The sequence below is a fragment of the Lycorma delicatula genome, chromosome 9, assembly GCF_047948215.1.
Source record: "Lycorma delicatula isolate Av1 chromosome 9, ASM4794821v1, whole genome shotgun sequence".
NCBI lineage: Eukaryota > Metazoa > Arthropoda > Insecta > Hemiptera > Fulgoridae > Lycorma > Lycorma delicatula.
In genome coordinates this window covers 44,689,160-44,708,648 of record NC_134463.1, presented here as the reverse complement: position 1 = coordinate 44,708,648, position 19,489 = coordinate 44,689,160, and the positions used below count along the sequence as shown (strand labels likewise).

The 19,489-nt window shown below is 28.5% G+C and overlaps 1 protein-coding gene across 6 annotated transcripts in view; it reads right to left on the bottom strand.

Moving 5' to 3' along the window:
* Positions 1-19,489, bottom strand: part of LOC142329675 (uncharacterized) — a 178,454-nt gene that overhangs the window by 20,967 nt on the left and 137,998 nt on the right. For all 6 annotated transcript variants that reach the window (XM_075374358.1, XM_075374359.1, XM_075374360.1 and 3 more), the window contains 5 exons: positions 17,363-17,565; positions 15,306-15,454; positions 9,896-10,008; positions 7,276-7,471; positions 2,830-3,045 (listed from right to left, as the gene is read on the bottom strand). In XM_075374358.1, coding sequence (XP_075230473.1) covers positions 2,830-3,045; positions 7,276-7,471; positions 9,896-10,008; positions 15,306-15,454; positions 17,363-17,565 — 877 coding nt within the window. The remainder of the gene's footprint in view (positions 1-2,829; positions 3,046-7,275; positions 7,472-9,895; positions 10,009-15,305; positions 15,455-17,362; positions 17,566-19,489) is intronic.

Here is a 19,489-nt window from a genome sequence, read left to right as displayed (position 1 = left end):
TACAAAAATATCATCTACATATCTAATCAAAGTTTAATGTTGCGAATATATCTAACATTACATATAACAATTATTCCGTATATTGTAAAAAAATCTGACAAAATACATAACAGGGGTTCTATTGGTAAACCTTCTTCCTCTAAATAAAATTCATTATTAAATGTATAATAATAATGGTTTATGATGAGTTCCAATAATGATATTATTTAATTTATTATAAAGATGTTTATTTTATTTTTATGTAATAATTTTTTTTAATAATATTTAGTTTCTTTTACCAGAATTTTTGTATATATATCGTTTATGTCGTATGAAACTAATATGTCATCGCCTAATTTTCTTTTTTTTAAATTTCAAAACATCTCATGAATCAGATAACATTTTTTATGATAAAGGTGTATGTAGAATTAAACATTGATGATAAATCAGGTGTGTATATATATATATATATATATATATATATATACACAACTTGTGGAACCGGCAATGCTTTGCTAAATTTGAGTGTATGAATAAGCAAATTTTATATTATATTTGATATATGTAATCTATTTCATTCATTTCATTGTTCTGTTTCTTCCTCTGTTTCATTTCTTTTGTATTCTCTCATTCTCTTGGCTTGAATTGTGTGTAGACTAATATTTTGTCGTTTTTAAAGCATTGTTACAAGTTTAAATTATACAAGTTTTATCTTGTTTTTACAAATATTTTTGTAACATATGAAAACAATAAATTGTACAACATTAATTTTCTTTCTTTCTTTCTTATCTCACTACTATATAAATCATAAAAAAAAAAAACATAGAAATAAATAACCTAATCTTATTTTACTAAATTTAATGTTGTATATATCAAAAGAAATAGTCTATATCAATTGTCATTGTCTGTATAGATCACTGTCAACGACAACATCGACCTCCTCAGACAGTTATTATGAGAGACCAATATTTTGTCGTTTCGGAGACATTATTATGTAAACTAATAGCATGTAAACAAACACTCCCAGGACAAATAATAAATTGTGAAATTTTCAGCAAAATCGGTTAAGTAGTTTTTGAGTTATTAGGGCACACACAAAACAAAGATTATCTTTTATTTATATAGATTAATTGTGGTAATAAGGATTATAATAAAGTCTGTATATGAGGTCTGTAAATAAACTAATGAGAGTGAATCAGAAAAACTTTTTATTTACAATCCAATTATACGTAGACTCTATCACCTGAAATATTTCCCTTGGAAAGCCACGCAACGCTTCAAACAGTTTTCCTACTCTTCATAGCAGTTGGAACTCAAAAACCGGAATATCCTTCAGATGGTCAGTTTTTTAAATTTTTTTCTACTGTTCCAAAATAGTGTCCTTTGAGGTGTTTTTTGAAAGTAGGTAAAAGAAAAACTCACAGGGACTCAGGTCGGTGATGCAGCATCCAGTTGTCTTTGATGGCTGGTCTCACACAGGCAACTCTTTTCTGCAGTCTTTCAAGAATTTCTCGGTAAATATATTGATTTACAGTCTGTCCTGTAGGCAAAAACTCATTATGGACAATGCCATTACCATCAAAGAAACAAATTAGCATGGCTTTGATTTTTGATTGCTTTTTTGGGACATGGTGAGTTTGAAGTGTGCCACTCCATTCTCTGGCATTATGTTTCTGAGTCATACTCAAATATCAAAGATTCATACCAGTAACAAAATTTTTTTTGGGAAATCAGGATCAGTTTCAATTTGCCCTAGAAGATTGTGGCACACTTCCACCCTGTTGTTTTTCTGTTCAACAATTAGGTTGTTTGGGACTGATTTTGCACAAATATTTTCATGTCCAATTTGTTTGACAAAATTTGATGGACTGTGGTATGGTTCAAATTCAATTGTACTGCGATCATTCTGACAGTTAATTGCCAGTCATACCGTATGAAACCTCTGATTTGCTCAACAATATTGTCACTGTTTGATGTTAACGGTCTTCCAGAGCATGGATTGTCTGCAACTGATTACCGGCATTTTAAAATTTGCAGGATATAAAAGTATTAGAAATAAGTAATAATAAATTAAAAAGGCAGTCTGTTGAAAAAATACAAGTAATAAAATAATAATGATATTAATATTACAAATGAGTAAGTGAAGTTTGAATATGATGAATGGATTCAGCAAATAGTAGAATTCATATATTATAAATTCATCCAATAGATGATAGACAGTATATATTATTATTAATGAAAATTTTCTTCAAATTACCATTAACAAATTTGATTAAGAAGAAATAACATTCTTCTCTATTTTAAATTCTGAAGTTTAATACATCTGATGAAGCAGTGCACACTACTACTAATGTGAATATTTATTAAAAGAAAAATAAACAGTAAGTAATAGATTTTTAGTTTTATTTATTATTGGTAATGATTAAATATTTATAAAAAAATATATTATAGTCCTACAGTAAGCAGATAAATGGTGCATTTTCACTCACTTCTCATTCTTCTGACTATACAACTTACATGACTTAGCGCCAATAATCAGTTTAAGAGACAAATATAAAAACAAGAAAACTTCTCCTTAAATATTAAACTATAAAAAAGGTGGTTAAAAACAATATAAAAAGAATTTAGAAATGTACCTACAATTATTAAATTAAAATATTAAAAATACCAATACTAACAACAGTAAGTTTTCCTTGATGTGACAGATTATTTCAATTTATGTGCATTTTAAATTGGGATATTTTTGGATTAGTACATATCCAATGATTAGTAATAATTTCCCTGAACATACACAAAGTAAATGATGAATTCATGAATGCATCTTTATGATTAAAGGTATGTTCTCCTTACCTCTAACTTAAACTTAGTGTCAGAATCGTCAAGCGGTGTAAGAAAATCAAGTGAGAATATATCTGCATATATAAGAGAAGCAAGGCTGGCCCAATCGTTAACACAAAGACCTTTATTTTCCCAAAATTCTTCTTCAGATGGTGTATCTCCCCATCTTGACATAACTTGGTTTGGGTAAAATCGTTCAAGCATTAATGCACCCTGTTGTATGACAATCTACAAAAATAACAATTAAAAGGCAGTTCATAATAGTGTATTATAAATGAGCAAATAAATATATTTGTATTTATATATATATATATATACATATATAAATAAAATATACATATTTTATATATATATATTTATTTATTTATTATGCTTTTACGGCCAACATGGGACCACTTAAGTCAATTTTAGTTGGATCTTTTCTGAGAAAAGCGTGTTATTTTACTCTTTCGAGCTGCCCAGTATTTCTTCATCCGTTCAGATCTTGCTTTCTTTTCTTCATCCGTAAACACCCTCTTCGTTGTATTTTGTCGTTTGTCTGTCTTTTGTTTAAATCTAATGCTTTTATCTTTTAGCTTTGTAATTTTTCCAGTTTTATTCTGTAGGTCATTCAGGGAAATTCCCAATTCTTTCTTTCTTCTCTAATTTCTTTGATTATATATATATATATATATATATATATATATATATATATATAAAATATACATATTTTATATATATAAAAAATAGATGTCATATCTGAGCATATGTTATTTATTATTCATATAATTAAATGCAGGTACTAGGTGCAATAGTAACCTACGGTCATGAGGAAAATTTTGTATAGAGTGAAAAACATCAAGAGGCAGTGACTGCAAAAATTAAAGAGGCATATTTGGAAAGTAATGATACGCTTAAATAAAGAATAAATTAAGTTTACCTCATCTGTCACATCTTAAATTAATTTTTCATATAGCTTCCACATTTCTGAGGCATTTATTAAAATAAAGTACTAATGTTTTGTTTCCCACATTACAAAAAAGAGTAGGTCCATGAAAATAACCATACTTTTCTCCTGATGTCTTGAAAAAATTATCAGAAATTCGTTGAGAATTATTATGATATTGAAAATGATGATAGTGAAATTTAATTGAAAGACTAGTAGAGGAACAATTAGTATAGTTGTAAGAAACTATCCAGAAAAGCCTTTAAATTCATCTATTCTCATGAAGTTTTGAGTAGATTGTATGGATCAAACCTTTAATGATTACAAACAAACAGCTTTCCTTTTTAAAGTAGACTTACTTTTTCATCATTTCACAACAAAGGGTTTTGTATGTGCATTTTACTTATCCCGTGATGAAAAATCAGCTGTTTTCACAAAATTAATAATTAACTAAGATATAACATTTACAAAGATATAAGATTAATAATTAATAAAAAATGGACAGCAGTCCATATTTCACAGTTAATGAGCTCTCTGGTTGATGTCAATATTTTAAATGCACTGAACAAGAAATATAAGTTATTTTAATTTAATAAATTATTTTTCAGTTAACAGCACCAGTGATTTACTAAAATATGAGGGAAGTGAACATGCACAAGTGATAATATGGCTACAGAAATCTCATACAATAATTACTTCCTGAATAATCTTTAACTAATTTTTTTTGTTAAAAAATTAAATTAAATTTCTAGTTTTCTACTGTTAAATTAGTAATTACAAAATTGAAATTAATAAAAATAATTATAAAAACAATTACAAGTTTTTTTTTTTTTTTATAACAACTGGTAGTGAATATGAGTGAACATTTTTTATGATACAGAATACTGCTATATAGTTCACAGAAATGTTTTTTGATTCAGAATAAATATATAATGGTCTGAAAGCAAACAACTAACAAATACTGTACGACTTAACATGCATTCATTCTTGAAAGTTATTTTAAATAGCATTCATTTTTAAAATGCCAATATTTTACAGTTAATTAATTATCATTAATCATAAATAATGTTATTTTTTTATTGATGTGTATGATATTCTGTAAGTCTTCAGATACTTAACACAATTTTCTAAATTTGGAACCCAAAGGCAACTGCATCCTTTGTTTTTGCAATGAATGTACCAAACTTGTAACACCTACAAATGATTAGGCCAGTTATGTAAGTAATCATTACAAAGCTATAGATATCCACAACAATTAATAGCAAAAAGGAATGCATAACAAAACTAACTAATAAATGCCAAACAAAACTTATGAAATCCTCGATTTAAAGATCTAATGCAATGGGAAATTTATCTTTAGGTTACCAAAACTGTGCCTATTGGGAATATATGATCATGTCATACGGTAGTACACAATGATCAAATAATCTTCTGCACAATGCTGCCAATATAAAGTGTGCTTTCACTTGCAGTCAACATGCATTAAAATATCTTTAAATCCCACTCATTCTTAGAATGACAAGAAGATGGTAGTACGTTTTCCTAAATTGAAAGTAACCAATAATTTGACAGTTTTATGGATAGTTACACAATTTAGAGAAACTAATAACACGATTGAATGGAATAGGCTGATCGACCTACAGTATTAAATGATAGATACTTGGAAAATCTTTGTGCATCTTTAGAATGTACACCATATAACCCAATATAAACAAATGAGAATATCAAACAGGTGTGTCTACAGAGACACAAAGTCACTGGAATTCAATTTGTATCATATTTATGTTCTGTTTAAGAAACAGATAAGGTAAAAAGAATTTCAGATGAAGTTAATGTGTTTTGTTCATAAGTGTTAAATTTTATCAAAGTCTCTTAAAAGGGACTGTCTGGGCCTTGTAGTCCTCCCAGTACTTTTTCATATGTTCCGATCTTTGTTCCCTTTCTAGTGTTGAAAATGTTCATTGAGTTTTTTTCTGTGATTGTGAAGTGAGTGTTTTTGTCCATGACTTTTTTGTTTAACTTTATCTTGTCTGTTGTGCTTTCTGGTGTAAGGTCAATTTCCCTCAGATCCTCTCTTATTTCTCTGATCCATCTGCATCCAGTCTTGGTGTTTTTTGAGTCGAGATTGTACTGTACCAGCTGCTTTAGAAGTTTTGAATTTTGCATCCTTATGATTTGTGCAAAGAATCCTAGTCTCCTCTTATGCATGTTATCAATGTGTTCTACTAACTCTTTGTTAGGCACAATCCACCACTGCCCATTTTTCAGGATCTTTTTGTTGATGCAGGTATTTCCAATTCTTCTTTTAATTTTCTGGAGTCTGTCAGGCTTTGATTGTTCATTCAAATGGAAGAGTGTTTCTGTTAAATATGTGGCTTCCGGTTTGGTAACTGTGTTATTTTTACGTTTATGAACAGACTTTTCTACTGTAGCTGTACCAGGTTAATTTCTGTGCTTTAGCTAGTCTGTTTGTTCTTGTTTGGATTGAGGTTTTTTGTTTAGGTTGTTTATTATTTCTCCAAAGTATTTAAATTGGGTTATTACTTTGACTTCATTACTGTTTATGTTTAGTTCTTTTAATTGTGTTAGCTTTTGGGGAGTAATTTCTGTCTTTTGAATAATATTTTCTGGTCAATTTTATTTGCAAGTTCTAAGTTCTAATGTCTGTGTTTTAGCTTCATCGATGTCGTTTGCTAGCAGTGCCAAGTTGGCGAAATCAAGGAAGTCTGTTTTGATTTTTTGGCCTATTTTTATTTTTGGGGAACATTTTTTGAGTCATTACCATTCAACTGTGCATCTTGAGCAAAGTTGAATAATAGTGGTGAGAGTCTTGGTGCAGTCCTGTTTTGATCTCAAATGGGTCTGAGAGTTTGCCTCTGAATTTCATTTTTGATTAAATGTTTGTAAGGGTCAGTTTTATCATGTTTATTAATTTGGGATGTAGTCCAAGGTTACAGTTTACAAGTAACATTTTAGAACTGTTACTAAAGATTCTCTGTGGATGAAATCGCATTCTTTCTTGAAGTCTACATACATTATCATCATGTCACCACTTCTTTATTTGTTGTAATCCACTATTACCTTGAGACTCTGGTCTGGACAGCTCCTTAAGGGTCTGAAACCTTCCTGGAATTGTCCTAGCTCTTTCTCAAGTTGTAAACTGATATTTTTGAGGTTGATTCTTGAAAGAATTTTCTACGTTGTTCTAGGACTGTGATTCCCCCCCTGTAATTGTTAGGATCTGTTTTGTCTGCTTCTTTGTATAGTGGGTGGATGAGGGCTGTCATCCATTGTTCAGCAATTACTGAAAGAAAAATATGTTTTTATAATTAACTTATCTATATATATATGCGTGTGTGTATGTGTGTGTGCGTGCGTGTGTGTATAAAAAATGTATCTAAAAAGTAAAATACTATTATAGTAAAATACTAATTATTTCAAGTAGTGGATATAAACTGAATAGTTGTTTTTAAACAAATAACTTTACAAAAATCCTAATTAATTTATCTTTCTGGTTTACGTTAATACTTTACCTTAAGATCCAACTGGCTGAGTCTAAGTTTAGCCCTTAATGTAGGTGCTAAACCGGACTGTAATTCTCTTCTCCGTTTGTCTAATTTCTCATGTAAACAATTGAGCAAATCTTGACCTTCTCGTTCCAATCTCTTATATGGTCCAACTCTTGCTAATGAGCATGAAAACGGACCAAAACAAGCTTCGACAAATTGACTTAAACAGAAACATAAAGAATATAATTAATAGATTAAATTTACAGTTAATAACAATTTGTTTTGCTACCTGTTATTTTACCAAATTAAAGTTTAGTAGCTTTTTAATAGATGAATTTATTTAAAAGATTCAAAATTCTTGCAGATGAAAAATAAATCCAATATACTATTAAAAAAACCAAATGTTAATTAATTTCTTTAAAAATATTTATTTTCAACCTTTTTGAAATACAAAAATTGAGATTATCTGACAATAAGTTAAGAAAAAAAAAATCACTTTGATGATGTATGAAAAAAATGGATTTGATGGTGGTATATTATTATATGAGAATGATTTAATTTTTGGTTTTATAAAAAAAATAATTTTTTGATTACAAATTAGCAAAAGGTTCAATAATTTATAAAATAACTTTTTTTGTAAATATTTTATAAATTTATTATGTCAATATAAAGAGGAACCTTTAGTAAATGTTTTCATGTAATTGAAGTTAAATATGCTTTAGTAACAAAAAGCTGAGATTAATTTACAAAAAAAAAAAAAAATTCTACCAAGTAATGAAAAAAATATATTTGTATGTTATCCAAATATCATAAGACAACACACACTTGTTCTTAGAGAAAACTCTTAATCTAGTATTGTTACACTGAAAATAAATTCAGCAGTGGTGTGATCTCAGTGAATATAAGCATATCACACTTTTCTAGAGAAGCTATATATAAATTGCATTATATTTTTAGCTATATAAATAAACTCAGTGCACTTATTTTAATATTTCTTCGTAACTAATCTGTTAAATATCAGCTGTTCAAAGACATGAAGCAAATAAGATTACTTAGTCAGCCGGATGTTTGAAAAGGTTTAAAAATGTATACTTCTGAAACACTCACTTTTGACTTGCTGCCAATACTTATCTATAATGTGTCAGCTGCTTCATATTATTTTTTGTTTATTACACATCATACTATAACAATTGTAGGTGATCTGACATGAGACAAAAATTACTCAGAAAAATGACATATTCATTTGCAAGCATATTCAGTACTGCATTCAAAATTTACTAGGATTTTATCTCTTCACTACATAAAATACACAGTTGCAAATTGTATATCAAGCTCAACAAGAGCAAGGTAGCAATAAATTAACATAAATTTAACATAAATTAACTAACATGCCCTTTCTGTTGTGAAAAAAAGTATTATATTTGTTACTTCAATTTAGTATAAGAAAGTTACACGATCTTTACAAAGAATGTCATTCATCATAAGAAGCGCTTCAAACATCAAAATCATTATATTTAAAATAAAATAAAAATGTTTAAGGTACAGCAACACTAAAACTGAAAACAGCTAAAAAAATTCAGAACAAGAATCAAGACATAATACTTCAGTAGAGAAGATCCTTTAAACTAATGTATGTATATATCTTGCTTATACACAACAAGGTATTTATCAGTGTTGGTAGGGTGGGGGTGGGGGTTCTAAATTGACACGAACGAGAAAGAAAAAGAAGTAACAAGTTAGCAATAATTTATTTTACAATAAGACCTCCCCACTTCTGGTTCAAATCTAACAAGTCATTAACATAGCTAGTGATCACTAAACTGCCTAATATAAAAGTTGTAAAGTTAGAATTAGAGGATAAAAGAGGTCTATTGGGCTATAGTCAATTTGTGTGTTACTATCATCGGAACTAAAACACAAATATAATTATAATTAAATTTACAAGGAATTATATTAAACATTTTTATTATCTTACTTTTTTATGTGACTGGATCCAACTTAACAGAGAGTGCCAGAGGCTTTCCCTTAATCATTCATAATGTTGGTTCAACAGTCAAACTCCTCAAAGAATTCCCTTGCGATCCGAAAACATGGATAACCCACAATTCCTGTTGTAAATAAGAGATTGGCTTTCCTGCTGAACTCAGTAGCCTATAACAAACTATATTGGAGCAATATGGTTCATATACCATCCACAAGAGCATGCCAGTCATACATCAAAAGATGTCCTAACTAGACTATCCCTATGAAAATGCAATCAGTCATTAGGGCAAACACCTGGCAAGGACTGAGCTCTTATATAGACTTAAAAGTTATATTACATCCCATTGAGTTTTAATAGGAAATCATACACGATTATATATGTAATATATATGTAATTATATAATAATATATGTAATATATGTATAATATCATATATTATTATATAATAATAATATATGAATATATATGTAATATATGGATTATATATGTAATATCATGGCTGATATTACTAATAACTTACAAGACTTTGAAGGCAGTAATGATATTAGTTTGCATTCTACATATGAGAGAATTATTATAAATTACGTAATTTACAGAATATAAAAAACAAAAATAATTTTTTGAAAGCTTCACAAATAACTAACTAAGCTTTAATAATCACCTGAAATCTTTTTGTGGTTGTAATATTTTCTGCTCGACTTGATGTTGATATGCAGACAATTCATCTAACTCAAGTTTAGCTTCAAATGCAGCTAGGGCTTGTTCCGGCCTTATCTATTATACAAAATCACAAAATCATATATGAACAAGGAAATATAACAAAATGTTTTTTTTAAAATAATTTACACTTATAATATGCATGAGAACGGCTGAAATGTAATGCACAATGAAACATAATGGGTAAAAAACTGTTGCACCAAGTGACAAGTGCTATCGTTTCCCTATTACAAGTATTCATTTCCCTATTACTAATATTCCAAAACTTGCTAATACATGCCCTTTTGTTTTCTGTCAGTTGCTTTCTGTCAGTTGCCATTGTTATGGAGATTGATTATGCCTCCTATGTCAGAGTGACTAAAAAAATGTACAATGATTGAATTTAACAGTAGAAAAAATGTTATTGACATTAATCACAATTTAAAAACAGTTTATGGTGATCAAACTGTTTATCAAAGTACTGTGAGTAATTTGGTAATTGCATCAAAGTTGATGTAAGTGAATATTGAGGGAGAACTTCGCATTGATCGACCAGTTTCTGGGACCAATGAGATGCACCAAAAGTAGATGGATGAATTGATTCAAAATGACCGTCACATCACTATCAATGCAGATAGGCATATTGATTGAAAGAACAGGGAGGACACATTATTGTACAACTGAATTACCATAAACTGCCCTCAAACATTCCACACAAACCTACAGAAATTAACAAACAATGAAAGTAATATTATGAATAACTTAAAAATTATATTGTTACGAGGAAGATGATGACTTCCTTTTCAATATTGGATGAGATGAAAATCAGGTGCATCCTTACTACTCACCGGGTTGGTCTAGTGGAGAACTCATCATCGCAAATCAGCTGATTTCCAAGTCAAGAGTTTTAAGATTCAAATCCTAGGAAAGGCAGTTTTATATGGATTTGAATACTAGATCATGGATAACGGTGTTTTTTGATGATCAGGTTTCAATTAACCACACATCTCAGCAAGAATAGGACCTGAGACTGTACAAGACTACACTTTAAATGAAGTGTAGTCTTGTACAGTCATATATAGCATCCTCATTCACCCTCTGAAGAAATACCTTATGGTGGTTCTGGAGGCTAAACAAAAAAGAAAGAAGGTTCATCCTTATGATCCAGAAGAAAAATGCAGAGCATGGAATACTTGTACTACAGTGCACCATAATAAAAAAAAGATTCAAAACAACTCTTTTCAAAAAAACATTATCTTAACAATATTCTGAGATTTCAAACACATGTATGTGTCAAACTACCTAGAAGTTGAGTTGACTGTAAATCCTGTTGGTACATAGATATATTCAAACACCTTAGGAGATGTATGTGTCATGTTTGACAAACGATGGAGGAGATAATTCCGCAACAAGTTAATGCCGGTTGGCCATATACATATGTTCAGCTGCCGAGAAATAGAAATTTGAACCTATTTCACACTCTCCAGATTTGGCGCCCTGTGATTTTAAACTCTTTCCAAATGGATAGGTATATTAAGGTATTCACTTCGCCACAGATGATAAACTAAAAGATGCAGTGAAATTGTGGATCAAGGGAAGACCACTAACATTCTTCATTGATGGAATGAGAAAACTGGTATAGTCAGGAGAAATGTGTAGCTGTAAATGGTGACTAAGTAGAAAACGGCAAAATATATCAAATTTTTAATTAAAACAAATCTTTTTAAGATTTATATTATTCCTCTGTATTGCAAAATTATGCTCTAAATTCTATAATATAACCACCAGCTACAGAACATTGAGATAAAACTTAATTTTATAAAAAAGTACTTTTGCGGAATTGCACATCCTCAGTCATTGAAGTATTTAATTAAATTACATATCACAAATACTAAAATAAACATGTTCATGCTGTAATCTTTCTTGTATTACTTTAATATTAAAATGAAAATTTCATGTTAATTACATGAATGTTGCTATCTGTGGCAGTTTTCATAAGACTGTCTTCCTCAAGTATGGTCTGATGGTTTATAAAATGGAAATTTTTTGTGTATTTAACATTTTTTCTTCTTTATTAATTTCTAATATTTTTAAATTTGTGTTATTATCTCCTTTATTAGATGTTCTGCCATATTAGATAAACATAATTTATTATTTGTGTAATTTCTATAATGTTCAAGAAATCTACTTTTAAAGTATCTATTTGTTTCTCCTATATAAATACCATCACAATCATTACATTCAATGTTATAAATTCCACAAAGATTATTTATTTTATTATTATTTTTGTTTTTTAAATATTTTTTTAAGTTTGTATACTATTTTAAATATTTCTTTATTGTAAGTTTAGAATGTTTTCAATGATATTAGTGTATAAATACTTTATATAGATGTTTTCACTTTCTTGTCTTATTATGTATTGGTTGTAAGGTAATTATTGTGCTTTGACATGTTATTTTGTTATGTGATGACAAAAAGTTAAATATATACAAACAAAATTTCAATTATATACACACCATCAGAGAGCATTTGAGGAAGACACTTATAAAAACTGCAACAGATAGAGCACTCGTGTAATTAATATGCAATTTTCATTTTAATATTACAGTTATGTAATAAACATTACACCATTTATAGTTTGATGCTACTTTTAATTCTTTCTGTTTTTCTCTAATATTTTAACCTTAAACATCTGCTATATCAACAACTTTAATTTTATGTTTTACATTTTAATCTTTGTCTTCCCTTATAGGCTTTCAAAGGCTTCTTACCATAATAAAGATTATTTATGAATGGTATTCAGATTATATTTATTATCTTACTCTCTAAATTTCCCACAAGAACCAAATTAATAATCCTGATTTAAATTTAAATGGCCTCATGTCAAAGATCAATTTTTTCTATTCCACTGCTATTCCATTATTAATATTTTTATTAATTAATCTATCTATTGCAATATAACAAAATTCTAATTGCCATTTTAACTCACTTATTCATACACTAAGCTTTAAACTATCCATTTTTCATTTTAAGTTTGTTCTAAAAACTTTATATTAACATCTTAACATTTAGGGTGAATTGAAGAATAACCTGTTACTTTTATTTTCAAGCAGGAATAACGGCTATTGTATAATCCTTATCTGGATATCTGACCATTTAATCTAGTAATATTTTATCCAAGAGCAAGTTACACAATGCTAAAAAAGAATAGAGATAATTAATTACATATTGTCTAAAAAAATTTGACTACCTGTAGAATAGTTCTTAAAAACTTAATAAATATTAAGCTTTATGTTTTTGTAGGTAATGCTTTACAACATCACTACACTGCTGCCCATAACAACCATTCAAAGTGCTACAGTCCCATCAGAAATCATTCATTAGACTGATGCACCCTCATATAACCAAATACTATTTGCAATTTTCATTTCAAAGGCACAGATGAGCCTTTATTAACAACTTCAACAAAAACCTAATCTTATATAACAACAAATATTTTGTAACATTATTATTAAAAAAGTTAATAATAATTAATTCTAGAATTTTATTCTCCTTTATTATTAACCCTTTAATACATTTTGCTGTAATATTACACAGTGAAGTATTGCATCCCAATGCGTTTTGCCGTAATATTATGCATTCTGTTATGCCATCAGATTCTCTACTCTAGCAACTGCAATTTGTAGTAAAAGGTCTTTCAGAAACATTTAAGTATTTTTTTGATCAATGTGTGGTGAATAAAATTGTTGTAGAAATCAACAGACATGCACAACAAGAAAAGGAAAAATTAGGTATGTTGTTTTCAGTCGTTTTCTCGGTAATGGAAATGATCTGACTGTAGCAGTGATGATATTTATTTACTAATAACAATGTTTATTCTAATGGGCAAATCACAGAGACCAACCATTCATTTGTATTTTTTGAAAATCCATTATTAGAATTAAAATATTTTTTTCTATTATGACATGTGATCAGTATGAATTACCGTCAAAAGTTTTACACTTTTCTGACAATATCGAATTAAATAAAAATCAAGGACCAAAAAAATGATTCAAAACTGCTCCTATTGTGTCTCATCTAAATAGTAAATTCCAGGAAACTTATGTTTTATAAAAGAACATTTGCATAAATGAATCTTTACTTTTAAGGAAAGGCGTGTTGTCTTTTTGTCAGTACACACCATTGAAGGCAGCAAAGTTCAGTGTAAAGAATTTGAACTATGTTAATCTACAACAGGCCTTTCTTATGGTCTTACATGGTCTTTCATGGTGTATACCGGAGAAGATCTGCAGCTTGATTCAGCTCTTATTACTCCTAGATCAAATAAATCAGAGAGTAAGAGTATAGTTTTGACACTGATTGAAAACCTGTTGGGTAAGAGATATACTTTGTGGATGGAAAACCGGTATAATAGTCCTAAATTAGAAAAATTATTAAAAATAAAACTGATTGTGTAGAGACAATTAGGCTTCATAGAAAAATATTCAGTTAACTTTAAAAATATAAAATTAGCAAAAGGTGATATTACAGTTTTACATATCTATATCAAATGGCACAAAGAGCATGTAGTTTCATTCATATCAACATATAAAAATATTGAAACGGTTCAAAAAACAAACAGATACAATAAAACTGAATTGAAACCATCCAGAGTAATAGAGTATAAGTTAATGGGTGGTGTAGATATACGGGACCAAATGTTGCAATGCTATGATGTAGAACGTAAACATGAAAAAAATTTGTACACAAAACTGTTTAAAAAATTAATTAATGTCGCAATTTTAAATTCTTTATTATTTGGAAAAGTAACAACCCCCAGGCAGACCATCTGACCTTCAGATTGACTTAAGTGAATTAATTCAGGAGCACAACAAAGATAGGAAATCATCTCCCGGCCGCTCATCACTCCATCCTTGTCCAGAAAGATTGACAGAGAGACATTTCCCAAAGGAAATTTCAGCAACTGGCAAGAAAGCCAATTCTTAAAAGACGTGTACTGTATGTTACAAGAATAGAAAAAGAAAGGAATCATCATATTGGAGTCCAAATTGTGAGGCTGGTTTGTGTGTAGATCCTTGCTTTCAAATTTACCACAAAAATAAATTTTTAGAGCTAAGTGCATTTTTTTAATGTATATATGTTTTTTTATAAGTTATGTATTTATATTGAAATTTTTCTATTGTTACCAATGAATGTGAAGTGAAATACATGAAGTTGCAGATCAAGAGCACTATTGGCTGTCAATTAATAATAAAATAATCCACGCAGTTAGGGGGTATAAATCATCAACATAATTAGCGAATTAATGAGTTAACAATGTTAATAATATAATTAAGGCGAATAAAATTCTAATGCAAGAGCATAAATTAAGTTACCTGAAAATAATAGTTATTAGTCAATCCTGGGCCAGCTATTCGTTTTACAACAAAACTATCACATGCTGGTATACGCCCACGTTTCTTTATAATTAAATGGAAAACAATTGCATCCCAACTTAAACGTAACCAACATCTGAATAATCCAACTGAAAAATAATAATTTCAATAATTATATAAAGAGTAATTATTTAATTTTTATATTAATACTATTATGTAATCTATTATGTAAATTATTATTACTATTGGGTTACACAAAAAGGGTATGGAAGTGAAATGGTTAATTAAAATCAAATATAGAAAACTTTATTGATATAACATAAATTAGATGAACTATATAAAGCAGCATTTAATTTATTCATGGTACAATTTGGCTAATCCAGCTGTTTTTTTTTTAAATTAACATCAGCTTGAAGCAGTACCAAAATTTCGCAGTATATTATTTTTCCATAAGTTCACTGAAGACCCACTTAATAACCTCTGCCATATCTCTACTGTGACAACCATTTTTTTTTTTTTAAACAAATAATGGGTAGTTTTGTTCACAATAAATTGCTTAATATTTAATCAAATAAAATATAATTTGACAAAAGTAATATTTATAGTTATGAAGCAGTACCAAAATTTCGCAGTATATTATTTTTCCATAAGTTCACTGAAGACCCACTTAATAACCTCTGCCATATCTCTACTGTGACAACCATTTTTTTTTTTTTAAACAAATAATGGGTAGTTTTGTTCACAATAAATTGCTTAATATTTAATCAAATAAAATATAATTTGACAAAAGTAATATTTATAGTTATTAATGATTAAAAAATTTTATTTGCAGCCATTTTGAAATTTGTAAAGCTAAAATTTTCACAGTTACTTTCTTTGTTAAGTGGTTGGGTAAATGTAAAACAAATTTCATTAAAATATATCAATCATGGATGACAGATTGACATGAAGCGAGATAAGGCATTTGTGCACATGAACGTTTGTTTATTTTGATGCCCTGAACCAATCCTTCAAGTTTGACAATCATCTCCAGGGACACGTTATATTTATTATTTCAAATTATTGTACTACATTATCATATACATATATATATATATATATATATATATATATATATATATATATATATATATATATACTGTAAAACCTGCAGTTACAGCTAATAAAATGGACAAAGTGAGCCTTGATTAATTACATAACTGTTATCAGATTCATAGTTATTTATGTCCAATATTTCTCAAGGATCGTAAATATTAGTCAAATATTGACAGGATAAAGGTCAATTATGCACAGGATAAAGTACTTATACTTTATCCTGTGCAAATATATTAAAAAATTTTCTATTTAAATTCTTATAATTGTTAAAATGTTCTGAAAGCTGTTTCTTGAAAGAGTAGGAAATTTTTTCAATAAATATTTTCTAACAAATTTATTTTTTAAAATATTGTATGAATTTAATTTGGCTTATTTATAGTTTAGTTAGATCCTATGGTTTATTTTTATCACAAATATTTGTTATTTTTTTTACTACTTTATTATTTCTTCTCATTTATAATTAATAAATATATTATTTCTGTTGTTTTCTGGCTGTCACTGCAAAGTGAAGCAAAAAACTTAATTTATCACTACTGCTTGATTACTGAAATGCCTGAAAAATTTTACTGCTAGTTTTAATTTATTTATAATAATGGTATATGTATGTTGTCCCTCTTGTACCACTGGATGTAGGGGTATAATAAATAGAATACATTGTTATGTAACATTAAACAAGATTTTTTTCTTTTTGATTTGGCTATTTGCATTGAGTAAGAATTAAGTTTTGTCACAGAAATTTAAAAAACCTGAAAAAGCATACTTAGAAGAAACTATGGACAGTCTTAATAATTACAGGACTATATATATAGATATATATATACTAATACATTAAACATTAGCAATAAACAAAATAATCTACTTTTATTAATTATAAATAAATGTAAAGGAAACTTACATTAATTTTAATTAATAATACATAAAAGAAAAAAAAAAATTAATATGACTACAAATAAATCACATACCAGTGACAATAATGAAAGATACAACAGGGCAAATAATAACAGCTAGGAACAATACAAGTAATGGCTGTATAAGGCCACATATAAACACATCCCATATCAGTGCCTCCAATATTACAACGTAACGATTTCTCTCAGCGACCGGGCTATCTAAATCGTACACTAATGCCATACACAATTGTAACAATAATGTTAATGCTGGCATCCTAAAAACAAAAAAAGAAATAAAGAGAATATTAACTTCAACATAAAGAAGCATAAGTAATTATGAAATATATTTCTAGTCATGTGATCTGCATTTTCTGATTAGGTAAACTGATCTCCAACAAAACCCACTTCACCAAATTAAAATCTACATATGTCTGTAGCCTGCACAAATTGCATGTTTTGTTCAACTAAGATAACCTAACTTATTATTCAGAGTAATAATTCTAACTTAATGAAATAAAATTACATTTGTAACACCATATAAATAAAAAGTTTTAAATGTGTGTGTGTGTGTGTGTGTGTGCGCATGATCAAATAATAATGAAGATTTTAATTCCTATCAAAAAGAATTTACTATAATTACTACTTTAAAGGGAACCATGTCAACAAACAAGAATTAAAATAATCTAATAATACTGATAAGGTTCCATTTAAAGTAGTCCCCCATACATGTGACATACTTATGACAATGTTTCTTCCAATCCTCAAAACATTTGTGGAAAACAATTTTTGATATAGCCGTAATTTCACTTAGTATTTTTTTATTTATTTCATCTATCATCACAGATCATTGTTTTAATGTCCTCTTAATTGATGGGAATAAAGGAAAGGTGTGGAATGCCATGTCTAGAGAATACAGAGAATGCAACATCAGTGAGATGTTATTTTTAACTAAATCATTGCAAAGTAATAATGAAGTGTGATTTGAAGGAGCATTATCGAGGTGTAAAATCCATGAATTATTTACCTAAATTTGTGATCATTTTCTCTGGATTGCTTCACATAAATGATGTAAAATTGCTAAGTAATACTGTTTGTTGACTGTACAACCTTATGGTAAGAATTTAATGAACATCATAATAAAAAAAATAAATAACAATATGGAGAATGTTAACATTTGATTGAACTTTGTGGGTGCTTTTTTTGTTGAACTTGGTTCTTCAGGAAGCTTCCAATAGGATAGTTGAACCTTCATTTCAATATCATAACCAGTTTTAAATTTTTTTTTAAATATGAGTCATCAGATAACAATTGTTCAGCGATGATGCATTTGTTGAAAATTTAAAGTTTTGGGAAAAAAATGGAACTACTTGTTTTATATTCACATCAATAAAAATTATGTCACATGAGACATAAGAGAATTCCATCTTTTCAGCAACTTCTCTAATATTGATTTGATGGTTACTGATCACTATGTCCTTTATTTTGACAATATTTTACTGAATGTTGATATGTAAGGATGTCCAATGCTTTTGTCATCCTCATGGCCTTCATGAGACCATTTGTACCATTCATTAACCCAAGGTATCGATATAACATCTTCACCAAAACCTTCTCTAAGATTTTCATTTCTTCACTACACTTTATTCCATTTTTAAAACAATATTTAATGTGACACATTATTTTTAACACAATATTTAAAAATCAGATGGGTGGATAAAGTAACAAATGAAGAGATGTTGCGGCAAATCAATGAAGAAAGAAGCATTTGGAAAAATATAGTTAAAAGAAGAGACAGACTTATAGGCCAGATATTAAGGCATCCTGGAATAGTCGCTTTAATATTGAATGGACAGGAAGAAGGACAAAATTATGCAAGCAGGCAACGTTTGGAATATGTAAAAAAAAAATTGTTAGGGATGTAGGATGTAAGGGATATACTGAAATGAAACGACTAGCACTAGATAGGGAATTCTGGAGAGCTGCATCAACAAAAAAAAAATTTAATGTGAATTCATTGTTAAATCATTTTCACACATTATAAATTGGCACTCATAATAAAATTCCTAATTATTTTGCTGTCAAATGACAACTACCATGACTGCGCACCTAATATGGCTGAAAATACTGATACACACTACAGACAATGCTGTCATCATATGGAAAAAAGACAAAGTCTAAAAAATTCTTGTTATTTTTTAT